At 43.9% G+C, this 12588-nt stretch overlaps 1 protein-coding gene across 1 annotated transcript in view; it reads left to right on the plus strand.

Annotated features, from left to right (window-relative positions):
* Nucleotides 1–12588, plus strand: part of CHUK (component of inhibitor of nuclear factor kappa B kinase complex) — a 90527-nt gene that overhangs the window by 17553 nt on the left and 60386 nt on the right. Inside the window, 3 exon segments of the mRNA XM_030571313.1 lie at nt 32–139; nt 2911–3046; nt 3488–3682. Of these exon segments, the coding sequence (XP_030427173.1) occupies nt 32–139; nt 2911–3046; nt 3488–3682 (439 nt within the window).

Here is a 12588-nt window from a genome sequence, read left to right on the forward strand (position 1 = left end):
CTGTTTGTCCACAGAGAATTTTATTTTATAGGCATGAAAAAATCAAGAAAAAGGATCCAAAGCACATCTTTGCTTTTGAAGAGATGACTGGGGAGGTTCGATTTAGTACCCATTTGCCACAGCCTAACAGTCTTTGTAGGTAAGTATGTTTATAGTTTTGTGTACATTAATCTCTGAGTTTTCTTTTAAACCATTAAGAGACAATAGTGCATATGACCAGATTTGTTATTTCAGGTAGTTTTGTGAGAAAATGGCCACAATTTTATTAAAATCAAAAATATGAAAATTGCAGCAGATTTCCATTGGCTAATGTGTTTTGCAACACAATAAAACTATCTAGCAGTTGTCTAGCCCTTTTTCCAAAAACGCTGAAGGTTTCTTATGGTTTATGAATGAAAAAGGGGGATACTGGAGTATTGTGGCTCTCCTTAGAGTAGTTGTCCGTGTGCACGTTCCACTACTGGTGGTGCGTGTGCACCTCCTGTGCCAGAGTTCAGTCTTGTGACCAGAAGTATCCACCCAGAGTGTATGTGGCTTGAGTCTTGTCATGCTCTTCTGCAAGGGGATATAAGAGAGAAGGGCACTGGTTGCCATTAGTCCCTGTCAACCACCTTGTGACTTGGAACATTCACAGTATCTGCGACTGTCAGCAACCTTCCCTACCAGTTAGTTAGCTTACAGTTAGTAAGCTTTTCCATTTCAGATGTGTTCCTGTTCTACTAGGAAATATGTATCCTCTACGCCTTTGCCCATTTTTCAAATCCAAAAAGTAGTATGGAAGATAAGGCAGACAATGCTCTTGTAATTCTGGTTGTTCTAGCATGAGCAAGATGGCAGTGGTTTCCAGTCCTCCTTCACCTCTCCAAGGGAGTATACTGTTCTCTTCCTGTGACCACAGATCTGTTATCTCAGCAGGATGCCCAGATCTTGCACCCATACCTGCAGTCCTTATACTTAGCAGCATGGTCTGTTCCCCTGATCTGGGGAAATCTTGTTTGTCAGATGTGCAACACATCATGCTAAACTTCTGAAGCAATCTACTTGTAAGTGCTATGACCTCAAGTGGGTAAAATTTGTCTTCTGGGGGTTGGATCTTCATTGTCTGCATCAAATCAGTCCCTGCTTACTGCACCTGATACTATCTAGCATCTGTATCCTTTCTGAAAGTCTGTTTAGCACCCATTTCAGCCTACCACATATTAGAGGACAACAGAACCATATTATCCATGACTTGATAGAGAGGGTTTGACAGGTGTGAATGTATAACCTACTTGCCATCATGGGGCCTTAACTTATTACTCAACTTATGAGATGATCCTTTGAGCTGATAAATTAGTGCTCACTGCTTCATCTATTAATCAAGACAGCATTCCTTATAGCAATAATATTGGCCAGAAGGGTAAATGAACTGCAAGGCTGATGGCACATCCACAGTTTTCTGTAAGGACAAAGTTGGTCCTCAGTCCACATCCTAAATTCTTGCCCAAGGTGGTAACTGATGTCTCTCTTAACCAATCAGTTTGTCTACAGATGTTCTTTCTCAGATTTCATGTGCATTTAGGGGATTTCATTTCAGTGCTTGTCTACATGGATTACACTGTGCATTGAAGAGAGCTACAAACTAACCCATGTCCCTCTTCTTGTAAAGGTATGGGCACATGCCACTGGGATGAAGACAGCCTTAGACATATTCCCATTACTGAAGTCTGCAGACCTACAAAGTGAACCTCTATAAATACATTTATTAAACGTTACTTATTTAGCATTCAGATCTGAAAAGCACGTCAGTAGGGCAGTACTCCAGTCGCTGTTTAATTGGGACTCTGTCCCATCTTCTGCAGAAGACAGTATTTCATAACAAACTATCCCAAGAGTGGGAATGTCAGGGGCCTCTCGAAGAAGAAATTCAAGTTACTCATCTGTAACCAGGGCTCTTTGAGATGGACTCTGCACATTCACATTCCCTGCCACTCTTTCTTGGGGTCCTAATAATAATCTGACTTGAGGAATTAGCAGAAGGAACTGAGGTGACTGGAGTGCCATGCTCCCTTTTATTGCCCCTCCCTCAGAACATACAGCAACAGTGAGGAGAAGCGAGGGATGTGAGAGCTCTCCTGTAGGCACTGCTATGGAATGTTCCACTGTTAGAGCTGCACTACAGCACATCCCAAGAGTGGGAATGTATAGAGTTAATCTCAAATGTCTGTATCAGGTGAGTAATCTTCATTTCTCTTGGGTCCATTTGGAATTGGGGGCCTGGGATAGGACTGTCTACTTGCAAAGAGCAGCAGCAAAGGCATACTCACTTCTCTCCATTTTTCTCTTTATGCTGTGAACACCTAAGGCTGACTGGGACCATTTAAAATGCACAGATTAAGCACAGGCCAATTGTTTTTCTTTTAACCTTTTAACAAAGTTTAAATTTACAGAGACTGCATTAAAGAGGGGTGGTTTCAAAAGTCAGGAGATGCAGGAGTTAATGTTCCAGAAGCAACGTTACTTCTGCTGCCTTGTTTTTCCGATTTCTTGTTTCATATATAGCTTTCTATTACAGTTTCATGTAAAATGTGTAAACTGTACACTATACTGGATTTGCAATGTGGCCAAGCTGTTACTGTTGAAACCTTAACTTTTGCCTTGCCTAAGGTGTAATTGTTTGACCTTAATGTTGTAGTAGTAATTTTCTTGCATTGAATAAGTGTAACTACTTTATTAGAGGGAAATAAAATAGAGGATACATACTTTAGGTGAAATCCTGGTCCCATTGAAGTAATTGGGTTTTTTGTCTCTTAGTATTTTTTTCTACTACTGGTAGAAAACACATTTGAATTAACTGGACTCTGTTATAGAATGCCTGTCTTTTTCATTTGTATTACACGTCAATGTATGGTTTGTTTTTGTTTTGTTTAGTATAATTGTAGAACCAGTGGAGAGTTGGTTACAACTGATGCTGAATTGGGATCCACAGCAGAGGGGTGGAGGTATAGACACAGAAACCAATCGACCGAGATGTTTCCTGTTAATGGATTATATACTGAATTTGAAGGTGCGTTTTTAAAGGTGTTATCTAACTACTGATGGTGAAGACCTCTCAGTGGACAATGAATGTGCTAATTGAGTAGAAATCCTTGCACCCTACAAATTGAGTGTCAGGAGTAGCATTCTTCCTCTCCTCAGAGAGAAAACACTTGTGCCTTAATGCAGTTCATGTCTGAAGGCAAGAATATTAGTAGTAATGTGACTCTTTTTCACCCTTATTCTGGAAGCATAAGGGTGGCCTCAGACCAGTATGTGCCATGTCTTAAGGATGCACTGTTGACAGTAATTAAAACTCAGTTTATCTAATCAGCCTAACTTTTATTTATCTGTACATCAGCACATCTTCTTTCCAGGACAACGTATCATTTAGCCTGACACCTTAGTGCTATTTGTCTCTTGAAATAAATGACTACTGTAAATGAAGATGACTTTATTCTTGGTTTTACAGATAGTACACATCCTAAATATGACTTCTGCCAAGATTGTTTCTTTTCTCTTGCATCCTGAGGAAAGTCTTCATTCACTTCAGTCTCGTATTGAGCTTGATACTGGAATAAGTACTGGAAATCAAGAGTTGCTTTTGGAGATGGGAATTTCCCTGGACCCTCGGAAACCTGCTTCCCAATGTGTTATTGATGGTGTGGTAAGATTATTTCCATTTTACTCCAGTTGTCATATCTGTTTTAAGTTTTCACATTGAAAATCTCAAGGAAAATTAATTGCTTTCATTTCACCACAGTGGAGATTGTAGCTTAAGCTGTGGTCTTTCAGTTTAGTTAGTGGTTAGATAAATTCTAGCACCCCTTCATTTACAGATTTAATGTGAAGTCAAGTGAGTGGCCATATAGAATCCCACTCTTGGTGCACGTGTGCCCCATGTGCATGAGATCACATTCTCTTGAATATCAGTGTCTGCTGGGGCTGTGCCTGTACGCTTCTTGAAACAGGGAATGAGGGGGGTGGCAGCTGCAAACTGCACTCGGGTCCTTTTTATCGCCTGTGGCTACAAGATAAAACATCATAATGTCCTTGTTCTTCATCTAGTGTCCTCTGCAGTATTCCCACTCTTGGGAATGCGCCAACCAGTGCATCTTGGATGGGTGAACCTTCTGGTAGTGTCTGAGTGCTCATGCGTCCCACACCTCAGCATCCGAGCATGGTTTGAGGCCATAGCTACGAAAGGGGGGCATGGCACCAGCTGTCACCTCAGTTCCTTCCAGCTGCCGCAGCAAAAGGACATGGACTTCTCCGGATTGCAAGGATCTATAGCAATAAATAGCTTTCTGTTTTCTAGATTAGCTAATGTTAATAGTTTTTAGACTGAGTTAATTTTAGGATAAGGTAGTTTAAGTAGAATATTGAGAATTAAATTTTTACCTGGTACTGACATCATGGTGGATCTAACTGTGGAAAAGCATGGATTTAAAAGGTGTGTGTCATGCCCAGTAGTCTTCCTACATCTCAAAAAAAAAAAAAAAAAAAAAAGGCCAATACCAAAATGTTTAGGAGCGAAGTGTTCTCCTTCGTATTGTGCTATTTGCAGCACATTTACTCCTCAGGCCTATAGAGACTGAAAGGATTTCAGGCCCTTTTGTTACACGAGGCTTGTCAGCCAAATCTCCAGGATCAGATATAGCTAGAAGATCTGAGTGGAAGGCTAGGAGACCTGAATTAACTCATAGTACTTCTCGAGCCAAGAAGGCTTCAGTAGTTGAGGCTCTGGTTTTGGGACCAAACTTCGCTTCCAAGTCGATTTGAGCTTGCAGCAGCCAAATCCTCTGATCTAACTCCAAAGATATTACAACTTCCATCAGAGCTCGTTCTAGCTAAAGATCATAAAGCTCAGGAGAAATTGCCTCAACCAAGCACTTCAGTTAAGAGGAAAAGAGAGGCCAAACTGAAGCAGATCTCAAGTGGTTCTGTGGGCCATTCAGAACTCAGCATGGATCCAAGACCTAAAGATATAACAACTATGGATCATTCTAAGGGAATGGATCTGAAAAAGAGACCAACGGAACCTAGTGCTTCAACTACTGAGGATCCTTCAGTGCAGGTTCACATAGATCCTTAACATAGACTGATCTGGCTACATATCATTTTTCTCTGAACAAGAGACCAAGATGGGAGCTTGAACATGACAGATCTCCAGAGACTGTACTCTTCCCATCTAAGCCCACGTCCACACTACAGGTTAAAATCGGTGGTTTCAAAATCGATTTTATAAAGCAGGGTTTATAAAATCGATTTTGTGCGTCCACACTACGGCTACTTACATCGATCTTGAGCGTCCATGTTCCCTGGCATCCATCTTAACCCGGAGCGTTGCACTCTGGGTACCTATCCCACAGTTCCTGCAGGGGTCCCTGCCCATTGGAATTATGGGTTACTGCCCCAGTGCATGATGGGGCCAAAACTCCTGTCGTGGGTGGTTCTAGGTACAGCCTCACCCCCTCCCTTCCTGAAAGCGGCAGACAGTCACTTCGCGCGTTTTTTACTGGCTGCGTTTAGAAAATGCCATTTTGCATCAAGCATGGATCCTGGTCAGCTCTTTTCTTTGATCGCGGATGCTGTGAACAGTTCACGCATTCTCGTGCTATCTAAGCTGCACCATGAGACAGAAATGCAAGAGAGAATGCTTCAGTGCGGGGACGACAGTGATGAGGACTTGGAGAGCGAGTTTTCCGACACTGCTGGCCCCTGTGCTTTGGAGCTCCTGATGGTTATGGGGGAGGTTCTACCCGTTCCTCGCCGATTTTGGGCACGGGAAACAAGCACTGACTGGTGGGACCGCATAGTCCTGCAACTGTGGGACGATTCGCAGTGGCTGCGGAACTTTCGCATGCGTAAGAGCACTTTCCTTGAACTTTGTGACTTGCTTTCCCCTGCCCTGAAACGCCATAATACCAGGATGAGACCAGCACTCACAGTGGAGAAGCGAGTTGCAATAGCCATCTGGAAGCTTGCAACGCCAGACAGCTACCGGTCAGTCGGTAATCAATTTGGAGTGGGCAAATCCACTGTGGGGGCTGCTGTGCTGGAAGTAGCCAAGGCAATCATTAAGCTGCTGCTACGAAAGGTTGTGACTCTGGGAAACGTGCAGGTCATAGTGGATGGCTTTTCTGCAATGGGATTCCCTAACTGTGGGGGAGCCATAGATGGAACCCATATCCCTATCTTGGCACAGGAGCACCAGGGCACCCAGTACATAAACCGCAAGGGGTACTTTTCGATGGTGCTGCAAGCCCTGGTGGATCACAAGGGACATTTCACCAACATCCACGTGGGATGGCCAGGAAGGGTTCATGACGCTCGTGTCTTCAGAAGCACTACTCTGTTTAAACGGCTGCAGCAAGGGACTTACTTCCCGGACCAGAGAATAACAGTTGGAAATGTTGAAATGCCTATAGTTATCCTGGGGGACCCAGCCTACCCCTTGATGCCCTGGCTGATGAAGCCATACACAGGCAGCCTGGACAGGGGTCAGGAGTTGTTTAATTACAGGCTAAGCAAGTGCAGAATGGTTGCAGAATGTGCATTTGGCCGTCTGAAGGAGCACTGGAGAACGCTACTTACTCGCTCAGATCTCAGTCAAACCAATATCCCGTATGTTATTGCTGCTTGCTGTGTGCTCCACAATCTCTGTGAGAGTAAGGGGGAGACCTTTTATAGCAGGGTGGGAGGCTGAGGCAAACCACCTGGCCGCTGATTATGCGCAGCCAGACACCAGGGCGATTAGAAGATCACACCAGGATGCTGTGCGCATCAGAGAAGCCCTGAAAAGTAGCTTCCTCATGGCCAGGGTACAGTTTGAATGCTGAGTTTCTTTTCCATTTATTACCACCCTCCCCATGTATTCAGTCCTGCTGATGCAAGATAGCTTCCCTGCACCCTTCAAGAACTGCTTGCTTACGGAAAGTAAAGTTGCTGTTTGTAGAAAACATTGAATTTTTTATTAAAAGACAGTCCCTGTAAGCAACGCACCCTCCCTCTTGCATTTACAAGCCTTGGAATAGAATTACATAAGTAGGGTTTTTTCGGGGGGGAGAATAATTAAGGGTTAGGGTAAGGGAGGGAGTTAGGAAGGGAAGATAAAGGCAGTTAAGGGAGCCCTGAAGTGGCATCATGCACCAGGTGAGATTGCTATGTTTATGTCCCTTTTATTACCCACCTCCCCATGTCTTGACTCCTGCTGCTGCAAGCGAGCTTCCATGCAAGCTTCCTTAACTGCTTGCTTATTGAAAATAAATAGTTACTCTGATATGTTTAAAAAATTGTGTTTTTTATTAAAAATCAGTCCCTTTCAGCAACCAACCCTCATGCTTGACTTTACAAGCCTGTGAATGAAATTTCATACCTCTGGGTTATCTGGGAAAGGGAGGGAGGAAGGTAAGAAAAAGGTGCATCAGAGAAGCCCTGAGAACAGGATTTATCATGGTCCATGGTAAGGTGTGACTGCTGTGTTTATTTCCCCTTTCTTACCCACCCACCCATGTGTTGTCTCCTGATGCTACAAGCTAGCTTCCCTGCAGCCTTCCAGAAGTGCTTGCTTACTATCATTAACAACCCACCCTCACACTGCCTTCGAATACCATGTCCTGAGATTAAAAAAAAAAAGAAAAAATACCAAGGGAGAGGTTTGGGAGGAGTACAGGAGAGAAGAAACATGACATAAATGGCATTTCAATCTAATGACAGCCTTCCGGTCGGACTGCCCAGGGGGGTGGAGTGGGCAGGGGCAGAAAGCCTTCCCCCACGCGTTCTTACACGCCTGGTTCTGGAAGGTGTGGGACAGGGTGAGTACTGAGGGAGGTTATACATGGGCTGCAGTGGCACTCTGTGACCCCGAAGCTCTTCCAGCATACTGTGGAGGATGTCAGTCTGATCACGAAGAAGCTCCAGCGTTGCTTCCCACCAACGCTGGATCTTCCTGCCGCCACAAATCATTTTTAGCGTCCCTCCTGTCTTCACGTTGACTGCAGCCTCCCTGTACTTTGCGACCAAATGTTTCCAGTCGCCCTGATTAGCTTTCTCAGTACGGGTTACTGCCATTATTTCTGTGAACATATCCTCACGCGTCCTCTTTTTCCTTAGCCTTCTTATCTGACCTCCTCGTCGGACAGGAGAAGGGAGGCTGGAGAAATGTGCAGCTGTGTGGGGGCTGGGGGGGGAAAGAGTGATAGAAGAATCATAAGAGACACATTTCACAGAACAGTGGTTACATTCTTCCTCAGTGAACTGCACTATTCACCGTACCTTTCACATGTAACTGGACTACAAGGTCGCCTTAGGATTCTTTAATAGTTATTGCTTGCGGCTGTGGACTGAGATATCAGCTCAGACGCAGGTCAAGAGAGTACAGAAACCGTGTCTGGAGAAAATGGTAAGTAATTTGGTAGTGAACCGTTCCATGGCTTTTAATTCCCTGCACCCCCTGCTATAACCAGGTATCATTCACGCTTTGGGGGCAAAGTGCTTTAAGGAAAAACACTGGATTCTTTTCTTAAGCCATGGAAAAAGTTCAGCAGAGGGCAATAGTGAATGCCCCACCACCCACAATCTGCATCTCTGCAGTGCTGGGAGGTTGCTTTAACGCCATCGACCTAACCCCTTCCCCCCTCTGCCATGGCAATTACTAGCGATGATTCATGCTGCCCAAAGTGCTTGGAGACACCGCGCAGTAGGACTGTTTAGCATTCTACCTACCATCCCCCACAGGGCTACATGTTAAGGTTTTGCATTTACTGGGGCAATACAGCATAAACGAATGGATGGTCATCTCTGTTCCCTTACTAAACTACATTAATCTCTGACAGGTGACCATGAACGATATCAGTCTCCTAAGGATAACAGACAGAGAAAAAGAAATTATGCTTCTTGAATGCCAGCAGTCCCCAGGTCCATTTGCTGCTAGGCTGTGTCATGCAATGATACCTGTTTACGTGATTCAGGCATGGTGTGGTAAAGTTTCGTTTCATGGCGGACGGAACAAGGCAGCCCTGCCCAGAAACCTTCTGCAAAGGCTTTTGGGGTACCTCCAGGAGTGCTTCATAGAGCTGTCCCTGGAGGATTTTCGCTCCATCCCCAGACATGTAACAGACTGTTCCAGTAACTCTAATTCCAGCTACTGCATGCAAGCACTCATGGCAAATCACTCAGTAAAAAACGCTTGCTTTCCTGCTATGCTTTTAATTAAAAAACTTGTACTCACCAGAGGACGGTTCAACAGCTTCATTTTCTGGGCTACTGGCTTGAGAGAGCTGGCAGGGTACTTCTGTCAGGGTTAGGAAAAGATCCTGGCTGTTAGGGGGAATGGAATGCTCGGTGATCTCTCCTGTCTCGTCATCCTCCTGTTCCTCATCAACATCTTCGAAGTCTTCTGCAGTGGCAGAGATCACTACCCCCACCTCTGAATCCACAGACAAGGGGGGGGTTGTCGTTGCACAGTTCCCTAATATTGCGTTCAACTCCTCGTAGAAGCGGCATGTTTTGGGGCCAGATCTTGACCTGCCCTTTGCTGCCTTGGTCGTCTGGTACGCTTGTCTGAGCTCCTTCACTTTAACTCTGCACTGCAGCGAGTCTCTGCTATATTCTCTCTGCCGCATGGCATTAGAAATCTTTTCAAAGGTTTTCTCATTTCGCCTACTGGAGTGCAGTTCTGAAAGCACTGATTCTTCTCCCCATACAGCTATCAGATCCAATAACTCCTGTGTGTTCCATGCTGGAGCTCTTTTTCTATTCTCAGGAGATTGCATTGTTATCTCTGCTGCTGAGAGCTCCACGCTGGGCAAACAGGAACTGAAATTTAAAAGTTCCCGGGGCTTTTCCTGTGTACCTGGCCAGCAGTAGAGTTCCTTTCCCTGTGCAGAGCGGCCACTGGTACACTGTGGGATACGTCCCGGAGGCCATTAACTTTGGTTTCCGTCCACACTAGCATAAAATAGATTTTAGGGTTACTCCTGTCGTTTAGCTGGAGTACAGAAATCGATTTTAGGGCCCCTTAAAATCGATTTTCTGTACTCTGTAGTGTGGACGGTTACAGCTTTAAATCGATTTAAAGCTCTTGTCTGGACCTGGCCTAAGACTCCAACCGCCTCTCAAAGAAAGACTGTATCCATTCTCCAGATCCTAACTTCGGTCATATCTCCTACTGTTTCACTATTGGATCAGGGTAGGAGCCAGATCTGATGATAGCATCTAATAATCATCAGTTTCTCTGAAACAGAGCTTTCCTCCTCTAATGGACATCTCAAGTCATTCTATATAGCTGGGTCTCCTGTGGTGCTAGTATGGGGTAATTGGCAAGACTGGCACATGTCACAGTGGATGCCTTGCCCCTGTTGGCCAACTCCTGCTTATCTGTATTATGCAAGAAGATCTGACTCCTGAGCAGCCTCCATCTGAATCTACAGATTTTGTTCAATTTCATGAACTTTTGGATAGGATGGTGTTAACATAAATTTGTCATTAGTAGTTTTGGAAGAAGCCACCCACCTAATATTTGACATTGAGTTCTTCTGCTAAAAATAACTCTTTTTTGCCAATACTGGAGGGACTTTAATAATCAGCAAAACTATATGTCCCAATACTTCCTCTTGTCAACCAATTTCAAAAAAGGCTGACAAATTCTGCTAGGTTCCATATGAAGGGTTCTCTTGTTTTCATGTTTACCCAGTACAAAGAACCAGATCAGATCATCCACACTTTACTCCCTGTGAAAGAGAAGGGGAAAAGTTGTACTCCTTAGGAAGAAAATTATTCTTTTCAAGCAGAGGTGGCCAGAGGTTAATTTCACCTGTAGGAAAAGACTTTGAACGTCACTAAAACTCTTCCAGAGGATCAGAGAAAATTAATGGTAGCTCTTGTCAAAGAGGGTCAAAACATTGCCAAGTATGTCTTCAGGAGATCATTTGATGTTTCAGATACTGCCTCACAATCAGTTGAATCAGCAGTAGCTCTCTGTAGACACGCATGGTTAAGATCATCATTTAAACTTATGGAAATGAAATCAAAGATAGAGGATCCTCCCTCTGAAGGGGGCGGATTATTCAGGCTAAAACTGATGAAGTGTTGGTAAAGATGAGACATTCCACAGCTAGGTCTCTTGACTTACTGCATTTGTTTAGAAAAGTAGTTTTCAACCTTTTTTCATTTGTGGACCCCTGAAAATTTTTGAAGGGAGATATGGACCTCTTTGGAAATCTTAGACATAGGGGTCTGAGGAGTACGGGTTGAAAACCACTGTTCTGACCCCTAAGCGTCCACAGATTGAAAACCACTGGTTTAGAAGGAAACCACCTATGCCTGTGTTGGGATACCATAAGCAGTAGTGTCCTCTTCATACTATACAAAAAGGAGGCAGCTTAGCAGCACCAATCATCTTCTCAATCCCAAGAAAGAAGAAAATCCTTTAAACCTGGGATGAGGACAAAGAATTCTTCAGCTGCATCTTCGTTGCCCCATGTCAGGCCTCAGGTTTGACATAGAAATTGAGAGCTTTGAACCAGTTTTAGAAAGCACAACCCATGTTTTTGGAGATTGGTCATACCATTTCTACAATGCATGATCAGCTGTCACCTCTGAGAGAGAGAGAGAGAGGGTTTAGAAACAGTAAGGGGGTGTTATACTATCCTGTTTGAATCCCTTTCTCCCTACAACCCTCTCTTTCCCTCCTCTTTCAGATATCCTTCTTATAAGATGATATTAAGAACAGAAGTTCACGCTCTGTATTGCAAGGTGGAGCTATAGAGGCGGCCCCATTAACTTACAGAAACATGGGGTTCTTCTCTGTTACTTTCTGATCCCAAATTAAAATGGAGCTCTCAGATCATTCTGGACCTCGGAGCTCTAAACAAATCTAATCAAAGTTTCAGTTCAGAATGCTACCCCTGCCATTGATTCTTCCTTCCCTGTCCACTCTAACTTGGTTTGCTGCTCTCAGTTTTAGATGCATGCTTTCTTATTTCTATAAGATACTCATTGCAAATATCTTTGTTCTGTGCTTGGTCAAGACTGCTTTGAGTTCAGAGTTCTGTATTTTGGCCTCCCCACTGCACCCAGAGTTTTTACCAAATGCCTGTTCTACTAGCAGCTTACCTAAGGAGACAATGAATTTTTGTCTCCCTATGGTTAGACTATTGACTGCTGAAATATCACTCCCAGGAGGAATTGAGAAGAGCAATTCAAGTCACTTGTTCTCTCTTCAAAACGCTGGGCCTTCTAACAGACAGAAGTCTCTACTGTCTCCATTCCAGAAGGTCCCATTCATTGGTGCAGTTCTAAAGTCCAGAAAAGAAAGGGCTGTCCTCTTAGAAGAGAGGTTTTTGAAACTACAAACGACTATCTTGAAATTACTTTTGGGAGCCCTCTCTAAAACTAATATACTTTTTGACTTTACTAGGTCGTATGGTCTCAATGACATATGTGGCACCATATACCAGACTCAAGATGAAGCCACTTCATCCTTAGGTTTCAAAACATTTCAGATGTGCTACAGACAACATGCTAAAGATGCTCAATATTCTGAGAACAATTCAGTTAATTCCTAATGTG

Source organism: Gopherus evgoodei, chromosome 7 (genome assembly GCF_007399415.2).
Source record: "Gopherus evgoodei ecotype Sinaloan lineage chromosome 7, rGopEvg1_v1.p, whole genome shotgun sequence".
Classification (NCBI taxonomy): Eukaryota; Metazoa; Chordata; order Testudines; family Testudinidae; genus Gopherus; species Gopherus evgoodei.